Genomic DNA, 19,356 nt, shown 5'->3' on the forward strand with positions numbered 1-19,356 from the left:
TCTGCTTCAGAAATGTTATTTATTAAATGCTGCAGTGTCCTTTGTTAAAAAAAAACATACAAAAATGAGTCAAATCTGTGATAATGCATTAGACTGTCTATAAACAGCTTGTTGAGTGCAGTTCTGAAGCCATCTGTGCCACATTTTATACAAAAGACTATAGTTATACTTATTTTACCTACCCAGGCGCATTTAAAAATGGCTGTAAAACAATAAATCTTACACTATTAAGCAGCTTATGTATAGTACATGTCATTGTTGCATTTGAAACCAATATGTACAGAAAAAATGCAATGAGTAACAGTTTACCAGTGTCAAGTAAGCAGTTTACTACTGTTTTAACAAAGTGCAGATATCCCTGTTAACAGACAGGAAACATATTTCTTATAATGTTATTATAATACATAGCATACATAATACATACAGTACATACATACATAATATTGTGAATATACATAATATTGTGAATTTTACAGCAAAAGGCAATATAGCATTCTCACTGGACAAACCTGGGCTTTGTGATACAATAGTCTTCAAATGCACATCTTAGTTTAATCATTTCAACAGCATACTGTGGGTTCCAATTTAATTGCTTTATAAAAAGAAAAACTTCTTAAAATGAATGTAATTTTTATTGTTGCTGGAGGGATATGCAGATTTCTCCATATAATTATCTCTGCAAAAGACATCAAGTTGACTCAATAAAGCGTCTACTACACACATTGTTTAGCTATAAATATTACAGGTTTGTATCAATAAAGCATAGACAGTCGCAAAATGTACATTTATTTACACAAAACACTGCATTTTAGGACCTGGGTTATGAAGTCTGATATCAGTTTACAATCATTCTCTTTTTACTCCACAGTGGGCACAGTGCCAAGCCACAATCATGGAATTCTTTGGCAAGCTTGAACCAAATAATTCCGATCTGATTGACTTCTCTTTACTCTTGGAACGTTGTTATGGTTTTGTTTTTATTTCGCTCACCTGCCCTGACCTTGGTCAAACATGTCTAAAGTGACATACACCGTCACCAGTGCTGTCTTTTCTGGTTGTTTCACTGGAACACGCTTACACTGATTAATGGGTTTTGAGGCGGGGCTTTCCACAGAAGTCTGACTTCGATATGGGCTGGTTTCTGAAGGAAGCAGTGCTGTGGAATCATCCGGAGAAGACAGATGCTGTCTCTCAGCATGATTAACTGGGTCTTCATTCTGTTCATCCGGTGCTTGAACCGTGCCTGGGTCAACGTATTCATCTGTCTGGTCACTCATTAGGTTACCATTACAGCCTGTAGCTAGTGGAGAGATGGACATTCTCTGAGTTTCTTCTGTGTAAACCCTGTCACAGAGGCTTTCAGTTGGATTGCTGAATGGCTGGAAAGGACACATTCCCTATGGACATATCCACACATGACACACAAGCACACAGAAATTTGATTATTCAGGAGATAAACCTTGGTTACAGAATCATGACCGTGATCTCTCAGTTCTCACTCTAATCAAAGACTTGAATGAAACGCTGTTTAATCAGAGGAAAATGACCTCAAAAGGTACCATGGAGGGATGGTGTCATTTTTGAATTTTTATATTGTATATAGCCATGAGTACTGATAGGATACCAAGGCTGTGGCTACCTTTGAGGACACTGTAAATCTATTTTTAATTATTCTTATTACTGACTCAGAAAGCATGCAAACAAACAAACAGAATGGCAACAGTCAACACAAACAAATAAAACTGAATGTAAAAACCAGGATGCCTCTGGATGGTTAATTGTTGTCCTTTTTCTGAGAATTTGGGTATTTAGCAAGCAACCTGGGGGGGAGTTTACATTCTATAATTAAAAACTCAATATATGTAAAAAATATGATTACTTTAAGGCTATTCTGACTTGTAATCCTGGAAGTGCCTAGATGGCTTTAAAATATGTTGGAAATCCTACAATTTAAAGTAGGACTGCAACTAACAAATATGTTTGTTTTTTTCTGTAAAAAACAAAATGAAATACTGTGTATCCATTATAATTGATCAGAGCCAAAGGTGACATCTTAAAATTCATTTTAATCAACTGTTTCCCTCAGCTTAAATTTACAGAAAATATAATTTAGCAGACTTTACTTTTTTGGTGTCTGAATCAAAAGCTCCTTAGTGGGCTAAAGGCAAGTGTGTCATGGATACAAACCACTGCAATTTATTCATACACCACATGTATATGCTTTTACCTCTTGACGACTTAAAGCTGGCCACAATGCCACAGAACTGTTGCCAGGGTTAGGCACCGGCTTCTCCCTGAATTTCTTCCACCTAAAAAGCAGATTATTAGCATCATTAGGACACAATGTTTTAAGATTTTGTGGTCATAAATGTGTAGATTGGTCCAAGTATGACCACAAAATGTAGTACAATATGCCTTGTATTACTGCTAACATGGGAATATCCTTGGTTCATTGTCTTTTATCCAAAATCAATCCCAAAGTTTGAAACTTACTGAACAGCACAGCTTAATCCAAGAGATAACACAAGAAGTATTATGATGCTTCCGCAAGCACTGACAATTATGATGAGCCCCAAACCTACCAAACAAACAAACAAATAAATTATGTTGCAGTAGTTTGTTGAACACGAAAAATGACTCTCATCTCCAGAATTTATTACATAAAACACGTTCTTCTCACTGATGAGCAAGGCATCCTACTTAGATGTTGTTTGAGTAATGTGAGTTATTATGGTGGTGGTTGGGATTGGATGAATTATAGCACATACAGCTGAAAATATGACATATTTGTGATGCCATACTGGTTTACAAACCCTAAACAAATATTTAGATATAAAACAGTACCGGTACTTCTATTTCACACAGGCTTCATCTCTGTCTTCTGCCTTTCTTTGCTGCATTTGACACGGTCGACCACGACATACTACTAGACCGATTGGAAAACTGCGTTGGCCTTTCTGGCTCAGTACTAAACTGGTTTGAATCCTACCTAAAGAATAGGGATTACTTTGTGTCTATAGGTAATTATGCATCTGAGCGTACAAATATGACGTGCGGAGTTCCGCAAGGCTCCATTCTGGGGCCTCTTCTGTTTAACATCTACATGCTTCCACTGGCTCAGATTATGGAGAAAAACAAAATAAGTTACCATAGTTATGCGGACGACACACAAATTTACATAACCTTATCGCCAGGGGACTATAGTCCAATACAAAAACTGACTAAGTGCATCGAACAAATTAACGGCTGGATGTGCCAGAACTTTCTGAAATTAAATGAAGGAAAAACTGAGGTGGTTGTTTTTGGAGCAAGAGAGGAACGATTAAAAGTCTGCGCTCAGCTTCAAACAACAATGTTAAAAACAACAGACAAAGCCAGAAATCTTGGTGTAGTCATGGACTCAGACCTGAACTTTAACAGCCACATTAAGACAATTACAAAGTCAGCCTACTATCACCTTAAGAATATATCAAGGGTTAAAGGACTTATGTGTCAACAGGATTTGGAAAAACTTGTCCATGCCTTTATCTTCAGTAGACTTGACTACTGTAACGGGGTCTTTACAGGTCTCCCTAAAAATCAATCAGACAGCTGCAGCTGATTCAGAACGCTGCTGCTCGAGTCCTCACTAAGACCAAGAGACTGGATCACATCACTCCAGTTCTGAAGTCTTTACACTGGCTTCCTGTGTCTCAAAGAATTGATTTCAAAGTACTCTTGCTAGTTTATAAATCACTTAACGGTTTAGGTCCAAATATATTGCTGATCTGCTACTATACTATGAACCACCCAGACCTCTCAGGTCATCTGGGACAGGTCTGCTTTCTGTCCCCAGAGTCAGAACTAAACAGGGTGAAGCAGCTTTCAGTTTCTATGCTCCTCATATCTGGAATAAACTCCCAGAACCTGTAGATCCGCTGCTACTCTCAGTTCTTTTAAATCAAGGCTGAAGACCTTTCTATTTGATGCTGCCTTTCTTTAAATGACTAATCATTTCTTTAAATTTCTTATGCTGCACTGTAAATTTTATTCTTGTGTTTTATGTTTCTCTTTGTTTTTAACTGTCTATTCATGTGTTTTACCGGTTTTTAATGCTTGTGATTTTTAACTGTTTTTACTTGTGTTTTATCTGTTTAACTGATTTTGTGTAAAGCACTTTGAATTGCCTTGTTGCTGAAATGTGCTATACAAATAAAGCTGCCTTGCCTTGCCTTGCCTTGCCTTTCTTTTCCATTTGCTTCTAGCCCCTCATTCTGCCCACATCTCACAGCACTGGAACTCAGCTTGCAGCTGGCATCCAGAACCCTCCAGTTTGTTTTGGTTCCTAGATACTTCCCTCGGTTTTCCATGGGGGAAAAGAAACAGTGTCTCTACTTTACTGGCCATCACTGCAAACAGAGAACCTGTGGATATGGGCCCCATATAATCTCCTCTCCCTCAAGGCCCTCCATGTCTGAATCAATGTAACTTTTTGTTCATAAATGGGATGATGTGTTATTCTATCTTTAACAAATGATAGCCTCGCTTGCAGCTGCTGTGCACCTCAGCAGCCTGTACCTGACATGCCAAAGCATGCAGGCAACACAAGTGATGCAGTTGTTATTAACCAAGGTATACGCCAACTACCCTCAGGCTCTTCCTGACTTTCAACAACAATCCATTCCTGAAGGTAGGCATTTTAGACCATTTCCATTGCAAGAATTTGTTTATTGTGTCATGGTACACAGATGTGGTGCTGTGCTGCCATTGTACCTAACCTTCTCCATTTCCAAGTGTCTATTCCTTTCAACAGGACAGTTCTATTGGGTGGTGAAGCATTCTTGTTCATGAAGATGTTTAGGATGGCGACATTTTCAATGCTTTGTTGTGCCTGTGCCACAGCAGGGGTTGCTATGGTTGGCGTGTGTACCTTTATTAACCTATAGAGCCTTCAGAGAAAAACACCTATGTGTAATACAATAGTTATGCATTATAGCCCTAGTTCTATGAGTGCAGGCCATTTTTCCTTCTCAGCCTGCCGCTAGTCAGTCTGGCCAAGTATGAAAATGTCTGGTCATGTTTAAACAGTAGATTCAGTTTAGATGGCTGCAGTTGTGCACATAGAACAAGGACTAAAACAGATGTCTTCACCCTACAGAGTACTCACCAAATCTTTTGGTTTTAAAACTGTTCTCACTGCTTTTGGTAGTTCCAGTAAGAGCTGTGGCCTTGACATAGACACTGTACTGTGTGTCTGGAGTCAGATCTTTCAAGGAAATGACCCGCTCTTTTCCATCGACAGTAACATCTAAAAGAAAACCCATGAATGAAATGCCAATGGTAAGAGGCAATAAATATCTTCAATGCATTTGCAAATTTCAAACAAGTCTGAGGTGGACCTACTGAGCTGTGGTCCTCCGTCCTGTGTGCGGTAGAAGACGGTGTAGTTAACAGCGGCCCCACTGCATGCCTCCTGTGAATTCACATGCCAGCTCACAAGGGCACTTTTGTCATTAGCCTGAACACGGATAGTAATATTTCCTGGATCTGTAGGGACGTTTTCGAAATCAGGTTGGTTAAACACACTATAAAATACTTTTTCAGAATTCTAATGAAACAAATCTGAATGATGTACCTGCCACTCTGGAGCAGATCTGAAGGGCTTGCGTTCCATGACCTGTCTTGTCATCTAAGAGAGGAGTTACTGTAATATTGTATGGCTTCTTATCCAGCAGGTCTGAAAGGAAGGGAAGATTTCTCTGAAAACCTATGACAGTAAAGTGGCAAGTGATTTAGATTTGATTCTACTTCTGCTACAGGTCCTGTTAGCTTTTTAGCCGTAGGTTTAGACGTAGCGTCAGGCGGTCCATCACAGACTGAAATATCTCAAAACTTAAAAAAAAAAACTATTACAGTTGTCATAACATTCTATTATGAAATTCATGTTCCCTAAAGAAAAAACGTCTAATGGCTTTAGGGCTCCCAGATTGTCCCCTAGTGCCACCACGTGGTTGACGTTTTTGTTCTTTATAATATCTTTAGGGGCCATTTTGTGCCATTATTGAAAAAACACCAGTAGAGAGATGACAGGAAACGAGGGAAAGACATGCATGAAATGCAACAATTTAGTTTGGTTTTAGTGAAATGTCTGTGTCTCGACAACAATTGAACAAAATTGTCATGACATTTTGATCAGACATTGTTGTCATGGAATCCTGAATAGAAATAACTTTGGTGACACCCTTGACTTTTCATTTATTGCCATCATCAAGTCAAAATGTTAATTTTGTGCTTACGGCTAATTAACTGCTAACAAGCTAAACTAAGACATGAACTTGGTAAACACAGGATGATCTCATGTGAATATAAATAGCACGCCATGTCATATGTCATGGCAAGGCATTTGAAGCTTTTCGCATATCAACAGGGAAATTTTTCACGTAATTCAAATTACGTATACAGGTTAAGTAGTCAGCGTAAATAAGTCAATGCTGACTTTTGGTTTCACATGGGACATGCAGGGAGCGGGGCAAGAAGGGGGGCACGGTGTGGCACTGCCCACCCCCCCCCAACACATTGGCCTATACGGCTGTCAATCTGACAATTGTGATTTCCATTGGATCAGAGTACTGTAATATGTAATATCTGTTTTGCTTTTATTTTAACGTTTTCATGATGACTATCCAAACTTCTGATACCATGGAACAGCACTGGATTCTTTTTTTTTTTTTAAAGCGGCAGACTGATCCTATAGAAAATGTGTATTGTATTTGGATTCATAATTTGTTTATAATGAAAACAAGCTACATTAATAACGCAGGTGCTATTTTCTGTGATTTTCTGTGATGCTTTATTTAGCAGAATTACAACGTGTTGTTCTATCCTATCCAATATTTATTATATTTCTAAGCAGATTGTCCATGCAGTATTCTGATAAAATGCCTCCTCCCAGTGAATACTGTAGCATAGCACATCTCTGTGAAAGGCGCGTCACAGATCTTGAAAACTCCACATTCAAAATGTAAATTGCATTACAGAACAGCTTTTAAACATTTCCACCAGTGAATCCATTATCTGCCACACCCAGACGATGCAAGATTAGACGTGATTTGACTCATGGTCAAAGTCATTAACCATGAATCATCATGGGTTCAATGATGACTCAGACTCAATCCACAGAGCTCATTCTATAGATTAAAGTTAACACCCATTAAATGTTTATTAAACATCCATCGAACACTTTGTGTCTGCTCTCTAACCTACCGGACAGTGTTGTGTTAGTGTCATTGCTCTCCTTCCATTGGTACTGATTTCCATTGTGGGTCCAGTCAATCATGTAACCACTGACAGGCGTACTAGGAGCTTTCCAGCTGACCAGAACAACGCCTTCACGTGTTGAGGTCTGGATGTCGGTAACTTGAGGGAGGCCTGCAAAGTGAGATCAAGGGAAAGGAAGCAAATTGCTTCATATCAAACCACTAACATGCATTAGGGTAAAGCTTCATCCATTAAAATGAAGCGATAGGATCCATAAATTGTGGTTACCCATTAAAAAAGAAAAATCAATAGCAATAAAACTCACTTTCTCCAATGGCTGGAACATATACTGAGTCTTTAAACTCCACAAGCAGGGCTTCATTATGGACTATGAGATGTATTCTGTGTGCATCTTGGCTCACATCAACATCGCAAGTTGACTTGCCACATAAAGTATCTGTAAAATTTACTCCCATCTTATGTTCTTTGTAGGGAGTCTGTTTGATTGTGTAGGTAAATATGTCTTGACATGTTGAAGGAATTTCCTGCGGAGACAGTTTGAAGCACTTTAGATCAAAAAGTAGGCCTAATGTAAGGAGCATGAATATGAGATTGGAAATTAAGGAAGTGACGTTTTAAAAACATGCTACAGTTTGTAATGAGTGGGTTACTTACCGTCCACATGGCATGAACCTTTCTAAGTCCACTTTTCCCCAGTTCAGAAATCTTTCTCCACAGGCGCAGCTTGACATCCCTCTCTGTAAAGGGTTTAAACATGTACACTGTATACAGAAATATGATGATACAGCAACACGATAACTAAGTTAACTAAACATTATCACTGTTCAAGCCAGCAATCGAAAGAAAAATGGCCTTGAAATCATGGTAACAGCTGCAAGCAATGTAGGGGTGATATCACGATTTGTCATTTGTAGGGCTGTTGAGTAAAGAAAGTCTTATTCAACTATCACTGATTGATTAACTGATTTTGTTAACTAATCAATCAATTGGTTTAATTGACAGCTCTTTACAACTGAGTTTCTCTACAAAGATTCATGCAAAGGTACCACTTTAAGTCTTGTTTTTACCAAAGATGTGCTCATAAGTTTCTTGGAAAAAGCACTAAAAAACAACTAATTGACTGAAGAAATCTTAGTTGACTATGATGGTGCAGCCCTAGTCATTTGTCTAGGGATCTACCAGGAATTCAAGTATCGCTAAAATGTGTGGCGTAGATCCCTCCTCATACATTATAAATCATAAACTCTGCGATAACCTGTGAGCACCAGGCTATTATCAGTTCTCTGGAGTCAATTTTCACAGTTTAAATATGCGTCACACAGACTTAACATTTGACTTTGTAGTAAGCGTTTCTTAAGATATTCACAATCAAGTCCCAACTTGCCACACAGACTGAGAGCCAGAAATAATGTTTTCTGAATTTCAATCTGCCACTATTTATTCACAAAAGTTTGCAAATGTATATTTTTGGTTTATTCATTTGACACAAAACTAACAGTAATTTGTAAATTGGTTAACTTGATGCACATGTTACATCCGCAACACAAACCATAATTCTCTGCCAAGTCCATTATGTATATCTTAGAATTGCAGTATATGCAGACATTTAAAATACACATATATATATACTGTATGCAAACATGTTGTCTTTTCCCCATTCATTTGTCACCCATCTGGAAGTCACCCTTAGTTTGTTTTAGTTAAATATGAATGCAAATTCAAGTCAAATGTTTCCCAAAGACAACACAGAACTGAATGTAACAATGAGTAGTCATATTGGTATTTTTGGTTTTCCTGAGTAAAAGGCGGTTAGTGGGCAATCTTCAAGAAAAAGATCTCTGGGTCTCTGATTGCTTGGAGGAATTTTTAATTGGCAACCAGCCTGTGACACTGAGGGTGGAAAAACTTTATTTAAATGTGGCCTAATTGGTTCAGCTGTGTCGCGCATAGCAAGGTTTTTTTGACCGTGGTTAAGTGTATGATAATGTGGTAAGATTAAAAGTAAAAACTATTATTTTGTTTGATTAGTTTTGTTTAGTATTTAAAATAAACGGATTGTCATATCCAACTTTAAGTTTAAAGTTTGAATTCTTGGACAACAAGTTATTCATTGAACATTGTTAGTACAGAATACACGCATCTACACCAGTGCCACACGTTAATTATCGACCAAACAAAAAACAAATGTGCGCCAACAATCTCATTAGCAATATTACTGAAAATAATTCCATCTAGTTTAGCTTATTTGTACATAAAAATGTAAGAATCAGTAACATTTAAAAAAAAATAATTGTCCAGCGGAGCCAACAAAAGCAGGTCAGAGTCTAACACAACTGGGATTGTATTATTAGCAACTCAAAGCTCCAATATGAAACCTACATTGTAATTTCTCACTAAAAGCATTAAAGGATCCATTTCTAAGTAAACTAATAACATATGAACATCTTGAAAATGTTGTGAGTGTGTGACTCATGAGCACCTGGACCATGACAGCCGATTAGCAGTGGTTGCAAATAATTGTCTTATTGTAGCCAATTCATTCAGATGTCATCTCTAAAGGACAATTACTAAACATAAAATTCAAAACATCAATAATAATGTAAGATACTGTATTTTAACGCTTTTTGTGCATAGGTGATTAAGTGGCCTGCTTTAATCAGTCTTAATGTGGATGCAAGCTGTTTCAACATCGCTCTTACTGTTTAGTTTGGTGGTCAGAACTTTCTTCTGGCTCCAGTCGCTCCAGGGGGCCTTGTCTAAAGCACAGCGGACTGCAAATGTGTAGTTACTGCAGGATTCCACTTTTTCAATGGTCACCTTCCCGTGTTCCTTTTCCTTTAGAGTCTTATTGAGCACCCACTTGGAAAAACAGAAAGATTTTGGTTAGAAACATCCATTCAAATTTTCCGGAAGTCCAAACAGCTGAATATGTGGTAAATTAGCTTTTTTTTGGTTGAAATGAGATGCTTTGCCAAGAGACAATGTGTTTCATACCTCTGAAGTTATTTCATTGACAGCCTGGAACAAAAAGGCAAACAGAAATGGACTCAATCAGCCGTGAAGTTGATTGCAAAAAACAGAGACAGAATCAAAAACAGCTGTACAACTTTTCACCCCTTTATATTTCCTTTGGGAAAATTAAAGCAAATCTTCAATTTTTTCACTGCTGGCTTCAATTTAACATTCTGTTACTATACCTAGTCCTCAAAACAACAAGACCATACCCCTTTTGGGGGGGGGGGGGCATAAAACTGAAGATCCTTTGTCAATGCAATTTGAAGTGTTTGGATCATCATTCTGACAAGTTGCATAAATTTACAGCGGTCAGCGACGACCCAAAATGTAAGTATCAGAAATCTCAATTACCTGCTCACTACGGAGTAAACCATTGAGAGTCCAGTATATATTGAGGAGCAAATCAGTGACCAAGGGAGTAATTCTGGACTCATCCATTGTTACAAATTGCTGTTTATTTTTATTTTTTCAATTCTACTTAAGTTAATACATTTGGTCTAACCATTGTATATGGTCATCTTTTTCTGATGTGGGATCACTATTGTTGACATTGTTGCACATTATTCTGTACTGTTTTTACGGTTGCTTTCAGGAAACACTACAAATGCTGTATTTAGGTGATCAAAGAGCAACGTACCTTGCTGTATTTGACTTGACAGTGACACCTTTTTGGAAAATATGGACGTCTCCAATCAACCAACAGATAATCAGAGAAGGTAGTTACATTTAACCACGGTGGTATAAGTTTCACTGAGGGAATATGATAATTGATAGCACATTAAAATGCAGAAACATACAATATTAAAACACAAATATATCATTAAGAAGTATAATTTTCCTACAAAAAGTACTTTATGTTACTTACATATATCATCTGGGTAAAATTCAAAAGGGTCAGAATCAACTTCCCAAGCATCAGTTTTTGCTCTCACAGTAAAAGTGTACTTCCGCCATGGTTCGAGATTAATTGTATTGTTGCAGTTTGTTGAAGAACTCTCGCAGATTTCAAAGGTAGGTTGTCGGGTAGGCACTGACGAAGAGGCACTGAAAGAAATACATGTTTTATATTAAGTCCATAAATCAAAAAGACACAGAATTGTTCCTGCATTAGTTCTTACACATAAGAAAAACAATATGACACCCACCGGAGTATGTAGTTTATTTCCAATGAAGGATGAACCTGATGCTCCCACTTGCATGTGATGTGGTCTGGTGAACCTTCACTTGTCTGATCTTTTTTATGCAGAAAACATGAGATTTTGCTGGGTTTTGCTGTGAAAAAAGCAAGTCACCAGCATCATATATCTGATGTTATTGCAGGCATCTACAGCTATATGAACAGTCAGAATATAAGCACCAATCATGCTTCTTACAGTATGTTCTGATGGTGGTGCCTCCAAGGACTTGATGAGTATCTTCACTGTGGCACTGCAGTGTAGAGCTTTGGTAAGTGAAGTTCCTCAGTGACAGGACTGTGTGTGACGAGTTGATAGTGTTTGACAGGCTTTTATCTACAGGCCTGTTGTTGAGTTTCCAGAAGATTTTGCCATGGACACATGAAGTCTGGCACACTACATCTATATCGGATCCCACTTCAATGTATTTATCTTTGGGGACAACGTTGCAGATGTTCTCATGTTGGCCTGCAGGAAACGATAATATATTTTAATGTTTCAAAATGAAAATAAAACTCTAGCTTAACATTTTAGGAAATGTGATCTGTTGCTTTCTTGTTGAGAGTTGTAGGAAAAGATGCAGCTGTAGCCAGCAGCAGGTTAGCTAAGCTTACTACAAAGCGTGGACAAGCTGGTTGTGTCCAACAGGAACAAAATCTGTGTACCAGTACCAAATTAATTAACCCAGCTCTTTCCCCGTTTCCTGTCTTTATGCTAAGCTAAGCTCCTTCTGACCATAGTTTCATATTTAGAGTCCAGACATGAGCGGGGTACCAGTCTTTCCAACTTGGCAAAAAAACAACTTTACTAAAATGATTTACTATTCCTGTCAGTAAGTCTCATTCATTAAATTGTATTAGAAAAAGTAGCATTTACTGAAACTGTGTGATGTTTTACAGCAACAAGACAAATGCACTCTTCACACACAAAGCTCAAACAGCACAGCAAAACACACATCATGTTCAGATGCTTTCATTGTCCAAACAAATGCAATTATCTCATGCCTTCCTAAAAAACTCAATGTAAAGAAATAAACAGGATAAACTCCAAAAAATATTCACCTCATACCTGCCACAGGTAAATAATTTAGTGTAAACAATGCCTGTATTCACTGATATTAGACAGAAAATGAGGTGTTAGTTAATTCTACTAGCCACAACATATTCGTGGATCAAATGCCAGCAGCATATGAAACACAACGTTCTCTTAGATGACTTGTTTTGTAATTTGACTAACAAAACATACCACACACCACAGCATTGTTGGCTGCTACTACCACTCTCACATTAACTCCCTCCACTGGAAATAATTAGGTCACTGCTATCGTCACCCAGTATCCAGCTCCAGACAAAACATCTCTCAAGAGTAATTCTAGCAAATGTTCAAATCAAACAAGAAATCTATCAAATTTTGTTTTGAAGCTCCTGACTGGCTTTGCTTTCACTCCCATGTGCACACTTCAGTGAGTTGCTGAGGGTGGTAAGGTATTTGGTACAGAATAAAATGTATCCTACTTACAAATTTAAGATATGTTCAACTAGGAAACACCATGGTTTGTCATAGGGATGCACCAATCCCGGCCCCCAAAATCAGGTGTCTGTGACTTGACCGTCCCCATTGACTACAGTTTCTTTGTCAATGTGATCAAATTCAGCTTCAACTCTCTGGCCTTCATGTTGCCCTTATTAGTTTTTCTCTGTTGACCTAACATCATCTAGGGGATATCTTGTATGCTCTGAAACTGTGACATTTCAGATTTGTTCATCTCAGATTTGTGGGTGTCTCTTGGACTTGAAAGCTGCTGGATTTGAATGCTCCTCCTCCTGACTTCTGTAGCCTACAGTTATTAAGAATGTCTCAGGAGGAATGTATAAAGAGTTATATACTGGTATTATATTCCACACATGCACTCAAATTAGACATCCATGGTGGTGGCAAAGGTGGTGTGTATTTTGTAATGTGTCTTTCTGTTTCCAAACACAGTAAAGTGACACAACATCCTCTCTAGCATCTTCTCAGTTTTTTTTAAATGTTTTAGACAAATTACTTCACTTGTGATTGCATCTTTTCTTCCAGTCTTCCCTTTTTGTTTTTAAAAACAGATCAACCTCCGTCTCAATGTATTGCTGGTACTTGTTTGTCACTGTTTGTGTTTCTTAAATATCTAAAAATATATTTTCAGATCTGCCAACAATAAAGTTGAGTAAAAAAATTCTAAATCTACATGTATAACGAGTTAGTTGGTTGGTTGGTTGGTTGGTTGGTTGGTAACTAATCTTTTCATATGAAGCAACTACAGGACGACTTCAGGTTGCATTATGGATACATTAGCGCTGCAAGAATTATTATAGCTACAGCAAAAAAAGCCCATTATGAAACTATTAAGGTTCCTTCAGGGTAGGAAAATGGACTCCAAACAAAAGCCACTCATACACTGCATAGAAGTGTCACAGAGCTAAACATCGTTTTTTCTGGGGAAAAAATTATCTAGGGATTTAGATTTCAAGAATTCTTGAATACTCTTCTAAAAAATGGATGGTGGATCTTAAAAGGATACTTTGCTGATCTAAATCCAGCTCTGTGTCATCTTTGTGTGGGCAGTGTTCAGATGAAGGTATGGGGCTTCCCTCCGCCAGATCTGCTGGATGATACAAAACAACAACCTTGGCTGCTCCCAGATCCGTGCACTAGTGCCATGGAGGGAAGCCACACACTGTTCACCTGCACACAATGTCAACTCTGCCACAACACAGAGCTGGATTTAACCCTTGTGTTGTCCTTGGGTCAAACTGACCCAGTTAAAAAAAACAAATTTTCACAAAAAATGGGCCTTACATTAAAAACATAAAAAATATTAACAAACTTTGGAAAAAAACACCAAAAACAGTTTTTTTAAAGCACCTACAGCATTATAAAAAGTGACAAAAATGTGGGAAAAAGCAATAATAATGTTGAAAAAATGTTGTTGTTTTTTACATGGTTGACGGGAAGAAAACACAAGGGTTAAATCAGCAAAATAACTCTAAAAACACGATTACAAATATTTAGCTAACATGATAACATGTTAAATTATCTTTTCTTATCATGCAACAGTTTTGCCCTTTTTTTCTTCACACCTGTAGTTCAATTAATTTGCTTGGGACCAAGAGAAAACACTTTACATTGTTGCCTTTTAGTTTGGGTCAGGTTCATGTTCACCCTGACTCTTTACAAGCACACCGAGAGGAGGAAACGTGAAGTTATTCGGACTGACAGTTGATTGGACAGTTTTGGTTATTGTCATCCTGCATCAGGAGTGCATCATCAGCATCCACATGCGAAAATCCCATTCTGGCTGACAGCAGATCATGCACCATTTTAATGCTTATTATGTGTATATTTTTGGTGTTACTAAGAGCTCATGAAGAAATAAAACAGAGTTTGATTGACAGCTTTCACACTAGCCCATACCAGCTGTACTTATCACACCAGGGTTCCTTTACACCTTAAGAAACAGGTTAGCTGTGAAAGCTCCTTTGAAGATTCTGGAAATATTATAAAATAGCAGTAAGCGTTGATTTTCTGACACTGTTCTGACTCTACACAACGTAAACGCCAATCAGCTTGGCTTGCTCTGAATACAATGGAGGTGAGTACAAGTTTGCTGGGGTTACACAGCAGTAACTGAGTTCATAAGGACGTTGCTTGGCTTGGTCGCCAGTTCAAGCCCCCGTACGAACCAGGTCTCCACCTCCTGGGCACTGCTGAGGTGTCCTTGAGCACAGTACCAAACCTCCCCCTGACTGTTGGGAGCTCCTGTTCATGGACAGCCCCCTCCCTCTGACATGTCTCCATCAGTGCATGTATGTAGTATAAAGACAGCAGTGTTGAAAGATAGCCGCTGCAAGTTAGCCGCTGCAAAACAGCCTGGGGAAGGAACGTTTACATTCAAAAGGTTTTGTTAAGATTATTTTTAAGGCTTTTTCCCTGAATTCAGAGGAACAGTGGATAGACAGGAAAGGTGGGAGAGAGATGAGGGATGACACTCAGCAAAGAGCCGCAGGTCGGATTTGAACCCTGTCCGGTGTAAAATGAAAATGTAAATGTGCTGTATTTATATAGCGCTTTTCTAGTCATACACACATTCATACACTGTGCCCGAAGCTGCCGTACAAGGTGCTACCTGCTCATCAGATAAACACTCACACACATTCACACTCCAATGCGCAGCATCGGGGGCAACTCGGGGTTCAGTGTCTTGCCTAAGGACACTTTGACATGGGACTGCAGGGCCAGGGATTGAACCACCAACCTTCCAATTGGCAGGCAACCGCTCTACCACTGAGCCACAGCCGCCCCAGGCCTCAGCTTCCATGGGGCACACACTCTCACTGGGTGAGCTAGAGCTCGCCCCTCAAAAGTTTTTTTAGTTGTGCAAGATAAAACTCAGATTGGACAGATAGTCTAGCTATCTGTCAGGATTTACAATACAGAGTCCATAGTCCTCATAAAGCCACCGGAGTTAAAGTTACAACACAAAGAAATGGACACGGACATCGTCAAAAAGACAGGCATCCGGCGGAATTTCCTGCGGCATCGTAGATAGAACGTCGTGTATATAGACTATGCGACTGCAAACCGCTCATTGGCCAAATTCCAGTACAAAATATTTGTGTCTGAATTATGCACAATACATTTCCACAACTATTGATATACTGTTTATATTAATATTTAGACTAATCTAAATTTAATACTAATTTAGACTTATCACGGATAAAGTTGATTCAAAACTACTACCATCCCACTACAGCTAAGTCTCTTATTCACTTGGCTGTGCAGATGATCCACAGATAAACTGGTCTTCAAATGGTGCGCTCCCCTTGGATGTGTGTGGTTTATCATTGAATGAGAATGACTCGAGAAAACCTCTGCTGCTGAACTCCCAGCCGGTTGTTGGTCTTCATGACTCAGGAGAGTCATTTGACCCTCAAATACTACAAGTCTCTTTTGAATTTGAGGAGCTAATTTCAACAAATGTATTTTCTTCTATGCTTAATCCATGATCTTATATCATAATTTATTTATTATATTTTATATTGACAATCTGAATCTGTAAAGTAACTAGTAACTACAGCTGTCAAGCAAATATACAGCGGGTGTAAAAACTACATTTCCCTCAGAGATGTAGTAGAAGAATAACTTAGCATTGAATAGAAACACTTAAGTAAAGTAAAATGTACCGTACAGTATTTGAGTTAAGGTACTTAGTTACTTTCAGCACCTAACTATATTACTCTATGTTCATATATGGTAGTAGACTTTTAGACAATAACAATTAGTAGGCTATTGTATGTTCAAGTCACACTTGTTTTAATATGAGAATAAGTACTATAATATTTAAATTTCAAATAAATATTGCACAAAACGTTATAACTTTTGTATTCTTGAATAAGAAATATGACCTTTGAATTAAATAGTATAGAATATAGATCTTGATGCAGCTGATGATATAGGCTAAATGAACAGTTTTTAGCTGGACTAAAAGCCCATCTTTAACTGTGAATAATAAAGATGATTTCATTGGATGACAAGAATAATATAGTATGACTAGTAAATAATTTCTAGTTCAATTTAATACTGCTTTTCATTAACCCCAATAAACTTCAGTGAACATTACGTTATGAAACCAAAACAAAACAAGGCGTTCACAAACCTTCTCTGAGCAGTCAGCTGCTCTGCATTTTAATATTATGCTTTCATTCTCACAAGAAATATCAAATAGGCCTATAAGAGGTTTACTTACCTTGACAAATGGAGGGGATAACACCCAGGATAAATATGAATAGAAAGATATACATTTCCTTTATCCCATTACCAGAAAAGAAAGAAAATCGCCTTTTAAAATACAGTCAGAGATGTGAGACATTAAGCATGCGCAAGATAAAATAATTCAAATCGTCTCTATGTGTATAATGTCGAGTGTCCCCTACACTGCACCGCATGTTCGCACTATCTTTGTGTTTCAGCCATGAAGTAACAGGAACTGAAGCCAACCCTGAAATAAACGGGAGGAATTACCCAACTGGAAACAGCGAGCATAGAGGAAGTGGGCTAACTTGACCGCCTCTTACACTTTAATATTTGTCTTTTTATTCGCGGAGCAACATAACGTGTTTAGACAACCCTCTCCGTAATGCCCTGAGGTGACTCAGTTAAGAATCAAGCCACTGTCAAACAATAAATCCTAATTTTCTCGCGCATGTGTGGCTGCACTAGAGTTCCCAGAAGAGAGTTTGTAGCCTAGATAAAAAAGTATACAAACAAATTCTACGATTAAGACCGAAAGCAATTTTACCAAGTAGGCCTAAGGTTTACGTCATTATAAAAGGAAGCCCTTTACTTAGTAATATTGAGCGAGCATTGCCTAGAGCAGGCGCACATATACAGGGAGGTTTATGACTCGACGCAGAGGTCGAGGGTTCGAATCCGACCTGTGACGATTTCCCTTCACGTCTCCCCGGTCTCTCTCCCCTTTCTCACCTAGCTGACCTATCCAATAAAGGCGGAAAAGCCCTAAAAAGAAGAAAGAAATACTATATTCGATACACCGTAGCCATATATCGTGCTGTCACAACCAAAAGTGGACAAATTAACTCAGAACCATCATAGTTGAAATGCATGCAATAGGCTACAAAGAGAGTGTCAGCAAACTCATGCCACACAATCACGTGCCAAAAGCCCCTAACCATGGCATGAAGTCACCTGTCGACAGGGCAGTTTCCCCTCAGCAACAATTAAACTGTTTTTAATGCATATACTGCTGTGATGCCTTTGCCATCATCTGCACTTGCTCCAATTGTGTGCAACTTTTGGTATGTCTTACTCCCTTTTGTTTAGGCCTGCTGTAAATATAAGTGTAATGTAATTTATTTAAAAAAAAATTAACCATTGTATTTTAGGATGCTTATCGACAACTGGCCGGTGACTACAGCTGGAAATTAGCCGTAGAAGCTAAAGCTGCTCCTTTTACTGTAGACTTAATTGTCCAGGCATGATAAACTAATAAACTAAACTAATAAGGGCTGAAGGGGACCTTTATTTCCAGACACTTCCCCAGTTCTAGTCCTAGTTTCCACTCAGGGGTTTTTAAGCGAAGGATTCAGAGTAGAGTGAATAGCCTATTAACTGAGTAAATTAGTGTAGCCTACTAATTGAAATTAAAAGAAACAACAACACCAATAGGCCTATGTGAATGTGGCATGAATGATGTCCACTGCATTGATACACCTATATAAACACATTTGCTGATGTTATCATTCAACAACCAATAGGCTATATATATCAAGTGTAGGCTATATATAGCCTAATTTTACCAGTTTTAATGACTTGGCTTGTGTTCCTCCAAGTGCCAGTGCTACATATGTACAATGAGCTTTTTTCTTCATCACAATGGTGTGAAGTCAGAATAAATACAAGGAACACCACAATGTGTGATAGATAGATAAAATAGATAGATAGATAGATATAGATGATGTAGATAGATAGATAGATAGATAGATAGATAGATAGATAGATAGATAGATAGATAGATAGATAGATAGATAGATAATAGATAGATGATGATAGAAGATAGATAGATAGATAGATAGATATAGATAGATAGATAATAGAAGTAGATAGATAGATAGATAATAGATAGATAGATGAAGATAGATAGTGATAGATAGAGGTACTTTTGTGTTCATATATCGCCATCTAGTGTCCGATGTAGGCCACAACTTACAAAGGGCAAACCTGAGTAGATGGCTATGAAAAGTAATCGTTCTAGTATTCACCACCAGCTCCGTTTAAAAAAGTAAGTTGCCTGTAACTCCGACAGCCTATCCCTTGTAGCCTATATTCCATTAGTCGAACGCTTTCAAAACAGGTG

At 38.1% G+C, this 19,356-nt stretch overlaps 1 protein-coding gene across 1 annotated transcript; it reads right to left on the minus strand.

The window, feature by feature from the left end:
- Nucleotides 1–770: 770 nt before the first annotated feature.
- Nucleotides 771–17,539, minus strand: LOC116706090 (interleukin-31 receptor subunit alpha). The gene is made up of 16 exons (XM_032542711.1): nucleotides 17,230–17,539; nucleotides 11,646–11,915; nucleotides 11,418–11,544; nucleotides 11,138–11,316; nucleotides 10,910–11,022; nucleotides 10,252–10,275; nucleotides 9,957–10,116; nucleotides 7,912–7,994; nucleotides 7,562–7,781; nucleotides 7,243–7,407; nucleotides 5,615–5,716; nucleotides 5,383–5,526; nucleotides 5,147–5,287; nucleotides 2,494–2,578; nucleotides 2,228–2,309; nucleotides 771–1,397 (listed from the first exon to the last, which is right to left on the minus strand). Exons 1-16 carry the CDS (start codon nucleotides 17,282–17,284, stop codon nucleotides 987–989), a joined length of 2,361 nt encoding a protein of 786 aa, XP_032398602.1. The 5' UTR covers nucleotides 17,285–17,539; the 3' UTR covers nucleotides 771–986.
- Nucleotides 17,540–19,356: the final 1,817 nt, after the last annotated feature.

This window comes from Etheostoma spectabile, chromosome 18, assembly GCF_008692095.1.
Source record: "Etheostoma spectabile isolate EspeVRDwgs_2016 chromosome 18, UIUC_Espe_1.0, whole genome shotgun sequence".
Lineage (NCBI taxonomy): Eukaryota > Metazoa > Chordata > Actinopteri > Perciformes > Percidae > Etheostoma > Etheostoma spectabile.

Bases quoted from the DNA above. Each gene is read 5' to 3' on its own strand.
- LOC116706090 (XM_032542711.1), bottom strand. From the start codon at position 17,284: ATGTATATCTTTCTATTCATATTTATCCTGGGTGTTATCCCCTCCATT. The intron at 11,317-11,417 runs GTGGGTGTCATA...TATTTCTTTCAG, and splicing joins GAAATAAACTACATACTCCG to TGCCTCTTCGTCAGTGCCTA. The intron at 2,310-2,493 runs GTAAGTTTCAAA...TCTGCTTTTTAG, and splicing joins GGATTAAGCTGTGCTGTTCA to GTGGAAGAAATTCAGGGAGA.